At 40.1% G+C, this 16226-nt stretch overlaps 1 protein-coding gene across 1 annotated transcript in view; it reads left to right on the top strand.

Moving 5' to 3' along the window:
- Positions 1–16226, top strand: part of vipr1b (vasoactive intestinal peptide receptor 1b) — a 251631-nt gene that overhangs the window by 225734 nt on the left and 9671 nt on the right. The window contains exon 11 of the mRNA XM_028804190.2: positions 5843–5972. Within this exon, the coding sequence (XP_028660023.2) occupies positions 5843–5972 (130 nt within the window). The remainder of the gene's footprint in view (positions 1–5842; positions 5973–16226) is intronic.

The following is a 16226-nucleotide window of genomic DNA, read 5'->3' as shown; positions in this document are numbered from 1 at the left end:
TCCCTAGAAGAAAGAGCTGTTGTTGTGCTTTCTTGACAATAGAGTTGGTGTTGATTGTTCAGGAGAGGTCATCACTAGTAAAGGATCTAGTAGGATATAAGCCACTTACTAAAATTGCATGCATCGTGCCTCTTATTTTTTTTTTCAATTGTGCACATCCGCAAAGCCTGTGAATATGCAAGACTGCCAACACAAAAGAGAAACTGAATTTATAAATAAAATTACAAGAAAGTTTGAAGTTGCAAAAGTTGCTCAAATGTTGATGATTGACTCTATTACATTTAATACCAAGGTCAACACTTTTTGATCATTCCTTGTAGAGCATCCACCAACTTTTCAAACATTCTTGTTCCATTATAGAGCCAATCCCAGGAACATCATGCATAAAACTGGAGCCTGTCCTGAATGGGTTTTCAGTGTATTACTAAATCCCACAATGACATTTTTGTGTCACCATTTAACCCAACACACAAATCCATGGGATGAAACTTAACTCCTCAGAGAACATCCATATAGATATGAAGACAGCATGCAGACTGCATACAAATAGTGGCAGGTGTTCATTTCAGGTTTAGTTCTTAGCTTATTCATGTTGCGTCTGGGATAAGATCCTGCTCCCTACAGTCCTGTAATGGAAAGAGTTGCTTTTCTGTGTGCAACAGGTGGCATTTAGACTTTAATTATAAAAGCTAATGTCATAATGTCCCTGTCAAAATTATTATCTAGATGTGTAAATACTACCCAGAAAGTTTTCAAGAATCTTTAACTAAAAAAGTGTCTATATTTGATTCCATCATGCATTGCTTAAATGTTAGAATGTTACATTGTAGGTACTGAAACCAGTCAGTGCATTATGACTCAAAAGTAACAGTTCTTATATTTCCAAAATTAATTATTAATTATTAATGTTAAAAAAATGATATGAATAAACACTCTGTAGCCATTTGAAATAGCCATCTTGTATGAAGTACATTGTTTCTTTAATTATTTCTAGACATAATAATTGTCATTTCAAAACTGGTATCATGATTAAACAGTTTATCAAAAAAACTTACTATGCCATGTGTCATTGGTTATTGTTATTTTATTCACTCATATCTACAAACTCTTTTTGCATTTTGTAATTCCGCCTCTGATAAATCGTTGTCAAAGATTTTTAGATTCCTACCCACCAATGTCCTTAAGGCAGGGAAATAATGAAGCTCAAACATGGTTTGAGGTTCTCATCACTCAACATGGCCATTGCCTTTTGGCTAGAAATGAACAGCAGCATAAATCTCTGCTGTTTTTCTTCCTGTCAGTAGTTGTCAGTATGTTTTTGTCATCTGAATTTCAGTGCTTTGCACAAAGTTAAGAAGCCATTATTGCAGCCATGTCTATTGTGCTATCCATTTTCATGTATAGCTAAACAAAGTCCAATAAATTATTCTTTTCACTCTTCTTTAATGCATACCACCACTTAATCACCGTCTTGAACCTGGATTTGTAGCAACTTGGTGTTTTCCTTTTTAAATGTACTGTATTTGTCTATCAGGACAAGTCCTTTTACTGAGCAGTTCTGCTGTGGATTTTGGGATGTGTGGCATGATGAGCATAACTTGTGCCACCAAGAAACGTGACTCAGGACCTAAGTAGGGCTAAACAAGGTCCTCATACTAATATGGCAGCTTGCATTTGCATTGATAATTTACTTCAAGATACCAATACAAAAAAATGGGCATTGTCAGGCAGCAGAATAGCCTATGGTTCAATACCCCAGAAGTAGTTATTCCATGGACGAGGACTTTAACAGAAATCTTCCTGGCTGATAGGTGGCAGCAACAGGAGCTAAAACATTAGTTTTGTACCCTCATTGCATGCAGACCCAGGGCCATTTGGGTGGGGGCATCACCCCCTCAACTGAACTGTCCCACGACCTCAGTTCTCTATAATGGGACTTTTTGAACATGTTCTCCAAATCGTAGTAGTTTTCATCTTAAAAAACAGTTACATTTTTACATTTACATTTACATTTACAACATTTAGCAGACGCTCTTATCCAGAACGACTTACAACCGTGCTTAGTAGTCTACGACTGTTCTTCAGTCTTTTTAGGCTAGGATTAAATCTACTGTCATTAAACAAGTTACCGCTGACCAAGTTGTACACAAAACCATGCTAGAAGAAAATAGTAAGTTTAGTACAAAAATTTTTATAAGAGAAAAAGGGTAGAAAAAAAGTATGGGGACTTTAGTCCCCCAAGTGCTGTTTAAAGAGGTGTGTCTTCAGACGACGTTTGAAGACAGTGAGGGTCTCCGCTGTTCGTACAGCAAGAGGAAGTTCGTTCCACCACTGAGGAGCCAACACTGCAAAGAGTCTTGATGCATGTCGTCCTCTTCTTTTAAGTAAGGGTGGTTCGAGACGAGCAGTGCTTGATGTTCTGAGAGAGCGAGAAGTGACACGCTGCTTAACCAGTGCTGATATGTAAGGTGGTGCAGTTCCAGTTTTGGCCTTAAAGGCAAGTGTTAGGGTTTTGAACCTGATGCGGGCAGCCACAGGGAGCCAGTTCAGGTTCCGCAGCAGAGGTGTAGTGTGTGAGAATTTGGGAATATTAAAAACGAGTCTTGCAGCTGCATTCTGGATCAATTGAAGTGGTCGTGTTGCCTTTAGTGAAAGTCCAGACATCAGAGAGTTGCAGTAGTCCAGCTTAGAGATGACCAAGGTCTGGACGAGAAGCTGAGTAGCCTCTGTAGTGAGAAAGGGGTGGATTCTCCTGATGTTGTAAAGAAGATATCTGCAGGACCTGGAGAGGTTGCTGATGTGTGGAGAAAAAGACATTTTCTTACTGGTCAGATAACTACACTGACGTAATTTATATGAAAAATAACATTGTGGTACAGCGGTCATCCAGTTCATACTGACACCATTCCATATTAAAATGAAACAAGTAGGAAGGAAGAGAGCAGCTTTTGTAGTTTTCAAATAATCTCTTCGAGTCATTTCTCAGTGTTCTTTTGTGTCAGTAATGGGGGAGAGGGCATTATTGGAAATTCTATTTTTGTTTTGAGTGTATACTGTTTTTTAGCAAATGAATTGAGATTCCTAATTAGTTATGAATATTCCATGTGTAGAGCTTTCATCTTGCATTAATGGTTAAAAATATATTGATATGAAGATCTATAAAAGATGTACCCTATTAGCTTTTTTGTAGCTGAGATTATTAATCAGATAACAAAATATCAATTAATTAAATACAAATCTGATTGATTTTCAAGTAACAAATGTATGCAATTAATATTTGCTGTTACATCAATGTTTATTGGGACCAAAAGTGAAAGTAAAGTTTCAGTAGGGTAGTTGTAACAGCTCAGCTCGAATATAAAGATTACTGTCCCCCACAAAATTTCAGGTGCCTTACATTTTTCCCTAATGTAACCCCTGGCTGCAGGTACTGGTCAAAAGACTGCCTAACTTATAACCTTACCCTTTATTTAGAACCATGTACAGGTCTTAGGCCCAGTAACCTTGATATGTAAGGTAAGCCTTTTAGGATCCTTATGGCTGTATTCACCCCTGGATTCCCCACTACTACGTTTCAGAATTAAAGTGAGATAACTGGTGGCTCTTGTGGCCGAGCTCTGAAGAAGGTGGGCATAATCTGTTCTGGCAGTAAGACAGGACCCAGTAGTGCATCATCAATGCAGTCACACAAACATATACCCACACTCACTCATGCTCATGGCTTCACCTAGCTGGATTTCACCTGACCTTGGTTAGTTCTGTTTTAGTAATCTCTGTGCTTGCTGAAGAGCATACACACTGTATTCATTGTACGTTTATTTTGATTGTGAAATTGTGTGCTGAAGTGAGTAACGGGTCCGTGGCAGTTCATGTTTGTTTACAAAAATGGTGGATGTGGGTGCCTGCTGTAGCAATTTTGAGTGGCCAAGGGGTGTTTAATGGGGAAATTGGCTATTCACATGTCCACATGCAAACATGACTAGTTCAGCCAGTTTCCTCATTGGCACTCCATGGGTCGTTAATGGAAGCACCTACACACAATAGTATAAAGAAGGCCAGAGAAGAGTGATAGGGATGTAAAAGGAAAGGAGAGCAAAAGAAAAAGAACAGGAATCAAGTAAGTCAGAGTAATGGAAAAGAGAGTAAAAAGAATCAGTTGAAGCCAGTGTGCTATGAAGGCAATGAAGTGGTCAAGGGAAGCAAAGCAAAGGAAGCCGAGTCAGATTCACTCCTAGGGTGGATGTGATTGCACCTGCTAAAGAATAGAGAACAAAGATGATTGTGTGCTCCAAGGAGCAACTCCAAGCAGGTTATGCTTAATTGTTACTGGATGATGCAAGCATTTTCAGGGGATTCAGAAAGTGTTCAGAGACCTTCACTTTCTCCACGCTTAATTGTGCAGACAATGGATAAATTGTCAATTTTTGCCTCTCAGTTTACGCTCAATAATCCAAAACTACAAAGTGAAAACATCTTTTCAGAAAAGTTTGCAAATGTAATTTGAAGGCGTCTGAATACTTTCTGTTTCCATTGTATGTGTGCTAGATGGCTATTATCTTGCCATTTAATATTTTGTTCTTTGATAGTGGTGAGGATATTTATGCAATTATTTGCAAGCAGATACACAAGTGGTAATCAATAAAGTGATTGCTGTCACTTTCACATTCAGTGTCCTTCGCACCCATGTCCTCTCCATTGATTGTTAATAGTTTGTATTCTTATACAATTAAGAGTGCAAAATCAAAAGAAAATATTGAATAAAAGAGAAAATGAGAAAACAGATTTTAAAGCTATAGCAAATAATTCTTAATTTCTTACAAATGTAAAGATCATGCTGATGTACTTTTCTGAATGCTAAAAAAGAAATGGAGTAAAGGTCACCTGATTAAAGAGTAAGATCAGTTATCTGACAGTCACTGATTGTGAAACTGGTTGGAATGAAAACCTGCAATTTTTTAAATTATTTCTTTTGTGAAAAAAAAAAGTTAAACCTCACTTATTGTTATTTGTATATGGGATGTGTTTGTGAGAGGGCGCTACGGTGATATGGCACCCATCCACATTCTGCCTGTTGGTGTTGGGGTAGGCATTGACCCTATACTGGAGACTCAATTAGAAAATGAAGGAATTAAAGGGTAAAACACACATTTCAATTTGTATTTTTAAACTGGCTTTTCCATGTTATCTATTTGTACCATTTTTAGTCAATTAAAAGGCTCTAAATTATTACTATCAAGGAAAAAAACTTCCATTAACTATTTTTCATGCTATAAGGTGACCAAGTAGAAATTAAAGCACATTCTTCTAATAAACAAGAAAAACAGATTGCAGATCTCCCTTGGCCCTTTGCTACAATTAGTAATGCATGAAGATAAGCAGATTTTCTTTACGGCTCCTTTTAAATCATTTCTGTGGGACTGCTTTATTCTCAGAAAGAAAAATTCAACTAAGGAAAGTGGGTCACATTACTGTAAAGAGCTGAACTGTTGCAATATAAGTTTGCTTATACGAATTTTTTTGCTCTTCCCAAAAATTATCCTATTTTCACCAAGATAAAAAAAGGAACAAAAACTTGGGAGTGTAATCAGAAATATGTTTTATAAAAGTTTGTCTGTTTGCAGCTTTATTATAATAGAAAGGTCACATGCCTTTGGTAACAGGCTGCCCTTGTCTATTGAAACCTTGTAATCGATCAATAAAATAATCTATTTCTGTGAGGAAATTGAGTATTAAAGGGCATACAAATGTTAACAGCATTTCTGTGGTTATTCTGTTAAAAATAATAAAAACACACATTGACAAGTATACATACAGTAATTATTGTCTCATTGCTGCTTGACAGGAGACTGGCAAAGTCCACGTTATTGCTGATTCCATTGTTTGGGGTCCATTATATCATTTTTGCTTTCTTTCCGGAACATGTCAAGAAGGAGTTGAAGATGATATTTGAGCTCATTGTTGGCTCATTTCAGGTATGTCATAATCTTTTTTTCTCAAGTATGTTTATTCTAAATTGTAACAGAGTATTCCTTGTCAAAGCTCCTTTCATCTGAAATAAAAAATCTGAAGTGATTCCAAAATATACAGGGTGAGTCAAAATTATGTTAACATTTGAGATGCAGAAACAATTTATTCACAAAACATACTTTATATGTGCAAGGATGATTTACAGGAATGTCTCAACCTGTTCGCCATCATGTTCAACACACAAAAACCAATGAGCAACAGTACCATTTAAAGCCTGGACACACATTTTGTGAGGAATAGATGATACCACAGTCAGTTTTCTGTCCTTCAGGTCATTGATATCACAAACTTTTCTGCTATACACACGCTTCTTCATCATATCCCTGTGACGATGCGGGTTTGCTGCATACCCCCGTCTGCAGTCCAGGAGCCCTTGAACCCGTCACCGTCGGTAATGCTACCAATGAGCTAAGCAGTGAGGCAACAACATAGCAAGGGGATGGTGAAAAAGTGCAAAGTGCTTTTATTAAAACAATAGAACAAAAACAAGTGTTCAAATTAAATCAAGTGCAGTGTCTTAAAAACAGTCTTCAATTAATAAATAATCCATTAAAAGAGGAGTGAAACATGTGGAGGTTAAATAAACAATAGAAAAACAATCCTTAAAAATGAGGTTAAAACAACGCTGGAAGCAGTCCTTTAAAATACAATTTAGAGCCCGGTGCTTCTTTTAGCCTAGCGTCTCTCCTGCTTCTCCCGTTTGGGCCCTGCAGCAGGCGAGACGCTCTCTCTGTAGCTGACCTTCACTCCTCTCGACCGGTCTGAAGGCCTCCCGATCCTGGCTTCGGTCACACAGTCATCCCAGTCCCGAGACTTCGTATCCTTGATGACCAGGACGCTCACATCAAGGACTTCACCCACCAAGCCTCCCAACTCCTGCTGCCTTCCCGGCCTTACGCGGCCAGTCGTCCTGCTTCACTGGTCGTTCCCGCTACATGATCAGCGGGAGTGACCACTACTACTACTCCCAGGTGTCGGCCCAACACCCAGGCTTCCCGTACAGCTGCAATGCGAGCCTGCACTCGCTTGCTCACTCTCCTGCACCGTCTCTCTCTCTCTCTCTCCCCTGCTTCGTGCTCTCCAGCAACCTCCATCTTTCTTTCTCTCTTTCCTTTCTTTTTCTTCTCCTCTTTTCCCCCTCTAGCCGACTCGCGCTTCTATACTGTATATGAATGGCATGGCAGCTGCAGCACATTAGCAGCCCCAGGAACAATCACGGATGCGGGCAGTCTCTCACCTGTGCACTTAGGTGAGAAACGCCCACACCGCAAATCGCCCTGAGAACTACTTCAGCCACACAACCACCACGCCCCCTCGCTAAGCCGCGAGCGCAGGGATTATTTATTTTAAAAACTGGCCTTTGATGAGAGCCGTGGACCTGCTATACCACAACCCCATAAGCAGAATTCGCAGGGTGTCAAATCAGGGGAGCGTGAAGGCCATGGTAATGGTCTACCATGACCTATCCATCGACCTGGAAAGGTGTGTTCGAGATAAAAAAAATCCATTAGTGTTAACATAATTTTGACTCAACCTGTATTAAGGTAAGTCTTTTGAGGCACAAATCAGAAATACAGAATAAAATCAAATTAAGTGACTAAACAACACACAAAATAATCTAAACAATAAAGAAGACTAATTTCTCATTTTGCTTCTGTAAATCCGACACATCTTTCAACTCAGCTCACAAAATTTTGTTTGTTGTCTTTTGGGGAATGTAAATCACTACTGTAATTTTTTTTAAATGAGATTCTATAGTAAGTAAGACAGCAATTTCATTAGTAGTCATCGTTCTTCAAAATATTCAAGGCTTATAAAAATTATTTGCCCAATGGAAGTGTTCACATTTTATTGTTACACAAAATTGAATCACCGTATATTTAAATAAGGTTTTTTGACACTGATCAACAGAAAAAGACAAACTGAAAATAGATCTCTGCAAAGTGGTCTAAATTAATTCCAAATATAAAACACAAAATAATTGATCACATAAGTATTCACCCCCTTTAATATGGCACACCTAAATCATCACTTGGTTTTAAAGTCACAGAATTCGTTAAATGAAGATTACTGTCAGATGTCAAGGAGTATCAATTGATTGTAGTTAAATGCCCTGTTGGTCCAATCAGCAGTCAGAGTAGATTGGTGGCCTAACCTACAAAATGAAGACAAAAGAACACATCAAGCAACTCTGTGAAAAGGTGATTGAAGAGTACAAGTCAGGGGATGGAGACAAGAAAATATCCAAGTAACTGAATATCCCATCCATCCATCCATCCATTTTCCAACCCGCTGAATCCGAACACAGGGGTCTGCTGGAGCCAATCCCAGCCAACACAGGGCACAAGGCAGGGAACCAATCCTGGGCAGGGTGCCAATCTACCACAGGACACACACAAACACCAAGCACACACTAGGGCCAATTTAGAATCACCAATCCACCTAACCTGCATGTCTTTGGACTGTGGGAGGAAACCAGAGCGCCCGAAGGAAACCCACGCAGACACGGGGAGAACATGCAAACTCCACGCAGGAAGGACCCGGGAAGCGAACCCAGGTCTCCTAACTGTGAGGCAGCAGCGCTACCACTGCGCCACCGTCACTGAATATCCCTTGGAGTCCAAATAAATCAATCAATAAGAAATGGAAAGAGCATGGCAGAGCTGTAAATCATCCTAGAACAGGAAGTACACAAAAAGTGAGTTTTTGTTCAAGAACACAAGTGAAGGAGGCCACCAAGACTCCTGTTATAACTCTGAAAGAATCAAGACTGAGATTGAAGAAACTGTGCAGACAACAAGTGTTGCCCAAGTGTTTCACCAATCACTCCATAAACAGTGGCAACGAGAAAGCCACTATTAAAAAAGTGCTCATGACATCTCAGCTAGACTTGGTCAAAGTGCTCATAGGAGACTTGTAAAATTACCTGCAAGAAGGCTCTATGGTCCTGTGAGACCACAATTGTGCAGTGTTTGGCTTACTGGTGGCCTAAAAGCTCCCTATCAAAAACACACCATCCCCAATGTGAAGCAAGGTGGTGGCAGCATCATTCTGTGGGGATAGCTTGTGAGGGAAAAATGAATGCAGCAAAATACAGGGAGGTCCTTGAAGAAAACCTGATGCAGTCTGCAGGAATGCCTTTGGAGATTTATTTTCTAGCAAAACAAAAACTCCAAGCATAAAGTCACAGCTTTAGCTTCAAAACAACAACGGTAATGCTCAATAGAGTGGCCAAGGCAGAGTCCAGATCTCAATCCAGATGAGAATTTGTGGCTGGATTTGTCAAAGGCTGTTTACTCCCATTCCCCATGCAACCTGACAGAGCTTGAGCAGTTTTGCAAAGTAGAATGGGGCAAAATTGAAGCGTCCTGATGTTCAAAACTGGCAGAGACTTAAGCCTACTGTGGTATAGCGGGTCCGAGGCTAAGAAGAAAAGGCCAAGTTTTTAAATAAATAATCTCTGCAGTCATGGCTTATAGAAGGGGCGTGGTAGTGTGGTCGGAGCGGTTCTCGGACAAGACGTGGTGCAAGTGTTTCCTCACTTACGTGCACAGGTGAGGAATCGTCCGTAACCGTAATTGATGCCAAGAGCTGCTAATCACTGCACCTGTGCCACATCCCCATTGTAAATAGGAGAAGCGTGAATGCGGAGGAGTGGAAGTAAAAAGATCGAAAGAAAGAATGGAGGTTAAAGGAGGAAGAAGGGGAAGCTGGAAGTGAAGGACCTTGTGCTTGCATGAGTCAACAAGCAAGCCGTATTAACGATAGGCAGCAGAGAGAAGAGCTCCTTAGTGAAGTGTTTGGCCAGCACTCTGGGGCAGAAAGTAGAGTTCGCTCCTGCTGAGTGACCGGAAGGTAGTTGGCTCACCGCATAAGACAGCAGGAGTCGGAGGTTTGGGAGGTTGAAGCCCCAGCATGAGCACCCCAGTTGCTGGAGAACCCAAGTCTCAGTCTGGATGAGCTGAATGAAGCCAGGGATTGAGAAGCTACCAGACCAGCAGGAAGAGAAGGTCAGCTGCAGATAGGGCGACTCCCCTGGTGCAGGGCCCGGATGGGAGAAGCAGGGGAGCCGCCAGTTGAAGAAGGCACTGTGTTTTTTTTCTTAAAGAAGGGACTGCTTCCAGCCAGTATTTTAACTTCGTTTTTAAAGGATTTATTTATTGGATGTTAACCTCCACATTTTCACTGTTTTTAATGGATTATTTATTTATTGACTTTTAGAAGCACTGCACTTGTTTTGAACACTTTTTGCTTTTGATTCTTTTAAATAAAAGCATTTCTGCACTTTGCACCTTTCCTCTTGCTTCGTTTTGGTGTCCTCATTGTCCAGCTCATCCAGTTACATTACCGACAGTGTCGGGTTCAAGAACTCCCAGAGAGGAAGCGGGAGCATGGAGCTGAACCCACATCGTCACATCCACAAACACAGGGCTGTCATGGCTGCCAAAGATACTGATCTGAAGGGGGTGAGAACTTATTTGAGCAGTTATTCTGTGTTTGATATGTATAATTATTTTAGATCACTGTACAGAGATTTGTTTTCACTTTGACATTAAAGAGGTTTTTTTTTGTTGATCATGGAATACATTTTATTTTAACCCGTGGTTAATATTCTCTTTTCTTGTATCATTTTGATGTCTTTGATTGTTTGCTTTAAAAAAATACATTTTGAAAGAAAATGCAAAAAAAGTGTTTTGGGCTTCATTCTGTAATGACAATTCAATCATGACACAACTTATTTATCATTGCCAATTTACTGAGATTGCTGTGCATGCCAGAAAGCGTGATCATCACACCTACTGTATATAAAGTAAAATAAATAAATTGCATTTTTTATAAACATTAACCAAACCTGTGGAATTTTTCTACTGAAGTTAATATCCTAGTCAGAATTCTGCTCATTCTAATAATTGCCATATCTTCTGTGTTAAAAAAAAAAACAGACATCCTAATATTTGTACTTATTTGGATTTTCCTCTAGTAGGCATCAGCAGTAAACAGCTGAATACACTTAGTTTAAAAATTACCCGATAAATAGCAGCAGCGTCACTTATTGCCAATTTGTCAGCATTTAGAACTTTTCAGCCCATATGCCTTGACACTGCTGTTTAAATGAAGGTGTAAACATAAAACCTGTCACTTTCTAGCCTAGAAATAGAATACTGAATTGACTTAAAGTAAGCCTGCATAAATCGCTTAAGTTTCAAGTTTCCCACTGATTGGTTTCCTTATTTTCCCATGGTCATTGAAAAATGTAATCGTTTGAAGAGTTATGGTGTTGATTGTGTACTGGTAACATTTGGAATCACACAATGATGTAAATATTATAAAATCATTAAACATTGAAATGACAATTAACCTAAAGGTTACTAACTTTGTTAATAAATGTGCTTCAATGTTCCCATTTCAAATATTAGATTAGATTGGATAAACTTTATTAATTCCAAGGAGAAATTCAAATGCATACAACAGCAGAAACATAAAAAATAAGCGTACAAACTCACAGGACTAATAGTACAGCCGATCGATCGATAAGTAAATAAATAAATAAAAATAACATTAACGTCTGCATTGGGTGGAAGCATTGAATTGCCTTTTAGACAGAAAAGACCCCCAGAAGCGCCTCTTAGCACACTGTGATGGAACTAATTTTGTGGCTAAAAGTGCACCAAGAGAGCACCTTCCAGAGGGGATGGTACGGATTTTTCATGATGGCATCCAATTCTACCACCATCCACTTTTCCACAACAGCTTCCAGTGTGCCCATGGTTCACCATGTGATGGAATGATTGATTGATTTAGGGCGCCTTTGTGTAACAAATATTTTCAAAAGTGAACAGTTTTATGTTCTGCGTGAATTTTATCAGATTCTACAGGCCAAATATTCAAATATCACTCTATCCTACATAATCCAATTTTCAGTATCCGAATACTGGAGTCCATTTCAGTAGCAGGGCCAGGAATAACCCAGCACAGCACACTGATGCATGCACCAACATACCCTTGATTCAAAAGAAATGTAACTTTGATTATTTCACCAAAATGAGTAACACGTGCAAGAAGATCCAATGAGAAATAAAGGGTCAATGTATTAGAGCTAACCCTGTGAAATGAGTTGTAGCAGCAGTCAGTTGGGATTAAATAGTGAGTTTGAAATACAGTTATGTAAAATTACTTCTTCAGCAAGTAATGCAACCAATGTTTGTGTCTTGCTGAACATCTCTTAGAAATATAATGCTTATCTGTTCAATAAAAATAAGTCAGTTTATTAGAGAAAAGATATTACAAAGACTATTCTGAGATTTTTATTATTTAAGTAAGTTGTTTGGAAATTGTATTCTAAACAATGCTTATGCAAATCATGTGTGCTGTAGAATCTCTGTTAAAAAGAAGTACCCCTAAGTTCTTGTCAATAAGCTGCGGCTTATCTAAGGAAAAAAGTTGTGAAAATGAAAAAATAGAATATCGGCTTATACATAAGTCCGGCTTATACATCCATCGCGGGGGTTGCGTTCCAGAGCCACCCGCGAAATAAGAATATCCGCGAAGTAGAAACCATATGTTTATATGGTTATTTTTATATTGTCATGCTTGGGTCACAGATTTGCGCAGAAACACAGGAGGTTGTAGAGAGACAGGAACGTTATTCAAACACTGCAAACAAACATTTGTCTCTTTTTCAAAAGTTTAAACTGTGCACCATGACAAGACAGAGATGACAGTTCCGTCTCACAATTAAAAGAATGCAAACATATCTTCCTCTTCAAAGGAGTGAAGCAAACAAATCAATATGTCTGTTTGGCTTTTAAGTATGCGAAGCACCGCGGCACAAAGCTGTTGAAGGCGGCAGCTCACACCCCCTCCGTCAGGAGCAGACAAAGAGAGAGAGAGGGAGAGTTTGTTTTTCAGTCAAAAATCAATACGTGCCCTTCGAGCTTTTAAGTATGCGAAGCACTGTGCAGCATGTCTTTTCAGGAATCAGCTTTACAAAAGATAGCAACGTGAAGATAATCTTTCAGCATTTTTAGACGAGCGTCCGTATCGTCTAGGTGTGCAAACAGCCCCCCTGCTCAATCCCCATACGTCAGGATCACAGATAGTCAGCGCAAGAGAGAGAGAACAGTAAGCCGGGTAGCTTCTCAGCCATCTGCCAATAGCGTCCCTTGTATGAAATCAACTGGGCAAACCAACTGAGGAAGCATGTACCAGAAATTAAAAGACCCATTGTCCGCAGAAATCCGCGATATATATTTAAATATGCTTACATATAAAATCACAATTTAAATGACCGCTACGCGCTCGTGTTGACTCGGCGACGCCCAGAGCAGAAAGAACGCGCTCCAGCCGCGCCATGCGGGGAGTGAGAGAGACGGCAATATCTCACACTCTCTCCCCCCTTAAAGAAATTAAATGGGCGCGAGTGAGACCACTGACCTCCCTCCCTTCTATTAGTTATAGGTTATAGTACGTTCGGCTTATCCATGAGTCCGGCTTATCTATGATACGATTTTATTTTAAAAATTCGTATGATTTTTGGTCTCCGGCTAATACATGAGTCCGGCTTATAGACAAGAACGTAGGGTAATTATATTTTACAGCTGTGGAAGTTTGGGGTGCGTATTCATCTTCCTTAGGTATGATCATGAAATGCTAACAGGATCAAAGTTTGGTCAAAGCGGAAAGACAATCTTGCTTCCTTTTGAGCATTATATGTGGTTAGTGTGGCCACATCATTTTTAGAGGTGCTGATTCTCTGTAGTCTTAAATAGCTTTATCAAACAGCACTTATTCATCCTTGCAGGAGCTGCATAAGTGTACCAAATGTATTCTTTTAGTAAGCCCTGAGGTTTCTTAACATTTGACATCTTAAACCAATGTCAAGCATACTACCTATACAGTAAATGAAGCAATAGTTGCCAGATTGTGAGCCTAACTAGCACAATACAAGAACAATAAAAATGTAAAAGAGATAACAGACCTGGACATCATGCTCAGTTACAGCTTAAGTCTTTCCCCAATCCTGGTGTGCTATTTTATAATTTACACATTTTGAAAATATGTGAAAAAAAATAACTTTTTCAAATTTTTGAGGTGGGCTGTTCCTAACTTTTCCATCTATATATAGCACCACTGTGTTGTACTTTGTATAAATTAAAGTACTTGCAGTTATATTTGCATTTTGTTATTATGGTACTGTGGCACCCGGCTGGGGTTCCTACCCGGATGGGATGCCCAGGAGGACCGGAGGAGGGCTCATGCCTCCTCTAGAACATGAGGGGGCCACGGGTACAGAGCATGGAAGCTCAACCCTGTAGGGGCCCATGGTCACCGCCAGGGGGCGCCCCGATGCCTTGGGAGCCCTGGACCTCAGTACTTCCGCCACACCCAGAAGTACTGGGGGGAAGAGGATTATGGACACCCGGAGGACTTCCGGATATGACGACAGAGCTTCCGCCACACAGGGGTGTGGCTACGGAGCCACTTAGGATGCACCTGGAGCCCTTCCACGGTGAATAAAAGGGGCCGCCTCCCTCCAGTCAGGGGCAAGAGTCAGGTGGAAGAGGACGAAGCGTGGTGGAGAGGAGTGGAGGCAGACCAGAGGCTAAAAGGCATTGTGAGTGTGGCCAAGGACTTAAAGGGGTGATTGGTGCTGCAGCACTGGGTTGTGTGCACTATTCTATTGTAAATAAACGTGTGTTGGGTGAAACTATGATGTCTACCTGTCTGTGTCCGGGCTGTTCCCCACAGTACATTTAATTATTTTAATAACAGGGTTTAGTCTTTTAAAGGTAAAATGTACCTGTGAGATGAAACACAGCAATTTGCCCTTACAGATGTGTTCAGAAAGCATATCTGCTTGCAGCTCTCACAGTGAATAAAGTCAATTTCACTGTGTGAAGGGATGTTTCTTGCTGAAAAGTCAGCATGCATTTCAGAATTATCTGAAAAGCAGGTTTTATCTGTGAAAATTGCCATGCCTGTGAAAATAAATGAAGAAGCTTAAAAAAAACACTGCTGATTTGGTTACATGAGGGTGCAGTGGTTCCTGCCTCATAGATTTAAGACACTTAAGCACTTAATCTACAAGGACACAGGAATGAATTTTTCTGGATGCTATTGTTTCTCTTTAAATTCCAAATATTGTTGTATTAAATTAATTGGCATCTCTAAATATATAGAGAAATATATGCAATATGTATTTGCAAGTATTCCAAACAGTATATATACTGTTAAATATGTTGTAATCCATCCATCCATCCATCCATTATCCAACCTGCTATAGCCTAACTACAGGGTCACAGGGGTCTGCTGGAGCCAATCCCAGCCAACACATTGTGCAAGGCAGGAAACAAACCCCAGGCAGGGCACCAGCCTACCACAGGAGACACACACACCCACACACCAAGCACACACTAGGGGCAATTTCGGATCGCCAATGCACCTAACCTGCATGTCTTTGGACTGTGGGAGGAAACCGGAGCACCCAGACGAAGCCCACGCAGACATGGGGAGAACATGCAAACTCCACGCAGGGAGGACCCGGGAAACGAACCCAGGTCTCCTTACTGTGAGGCAGCAGCGCTACCACTGCGCCACTGTGATATGTTGCAATATTTGTTCTTATTTGTCCTGTAACCTCACAACTTGTTTGTAGAAACTGTTCCTGAATTTTCTGGTGGGAATGGTCCTTTACTATTTGCCAGAAGGTAGGAGTGAGAAAACTTGACTACTACCTCATCCTATATAAAAAATATGTCCCTTTAGACCAGTGACAAGATAGATAGATAGATAGATAGATAGATAGATAGATAGATAGATAGATAGATAGATAGATAGATAGATAGATAGATAGATAGATAGATAGATAGATAGATAGATAGATATTATGTTTGTCCATTATGACAGTTTTTGATAAATGTTACAGTTCCAGCCATTTTCATTTAGCTCAGTGGTTCAAACAAAGAAAATGCACAATGGCATAAAATCAACAAAAACACGCCTTTCAAAGGCTCTTTACAAAAGATAATGACAAGTTACAAAGCAGCTCTGTCTTTTCGTTCTCTCAGTCAAGGAATGACACCTTATGAGTGGTTGTGCTTTTATGATGCAGGGATCAGAAGGGGAGGAGTCCCTTTCTGGGCAGTTTCTCGAGAATTGTGGAGGAGAATGAATACAACACAGCAGCAGTGCCCTCTCTC

The sequence above is a fragment of the Erpetoichthys calabaricus genome, chromosome 6 (assembly GCF_900747795.2).
Source record: "Erpetoichthys calabaricus chromosome 6, fErpCal1.3, whole genome shotgun sequence".
NCBI classification, from domain to species: Eukaryota; Metazoa; Chordata; class Cladistia; order Polypteriformes; family Polypteridae; genus Erpetoichthys; species Erpetoichthys calabaricus.
Note: the sequence above shows the minus strand (reverse complement) of the source record. Positions and strands in the feature narration are given on the sequence as shown.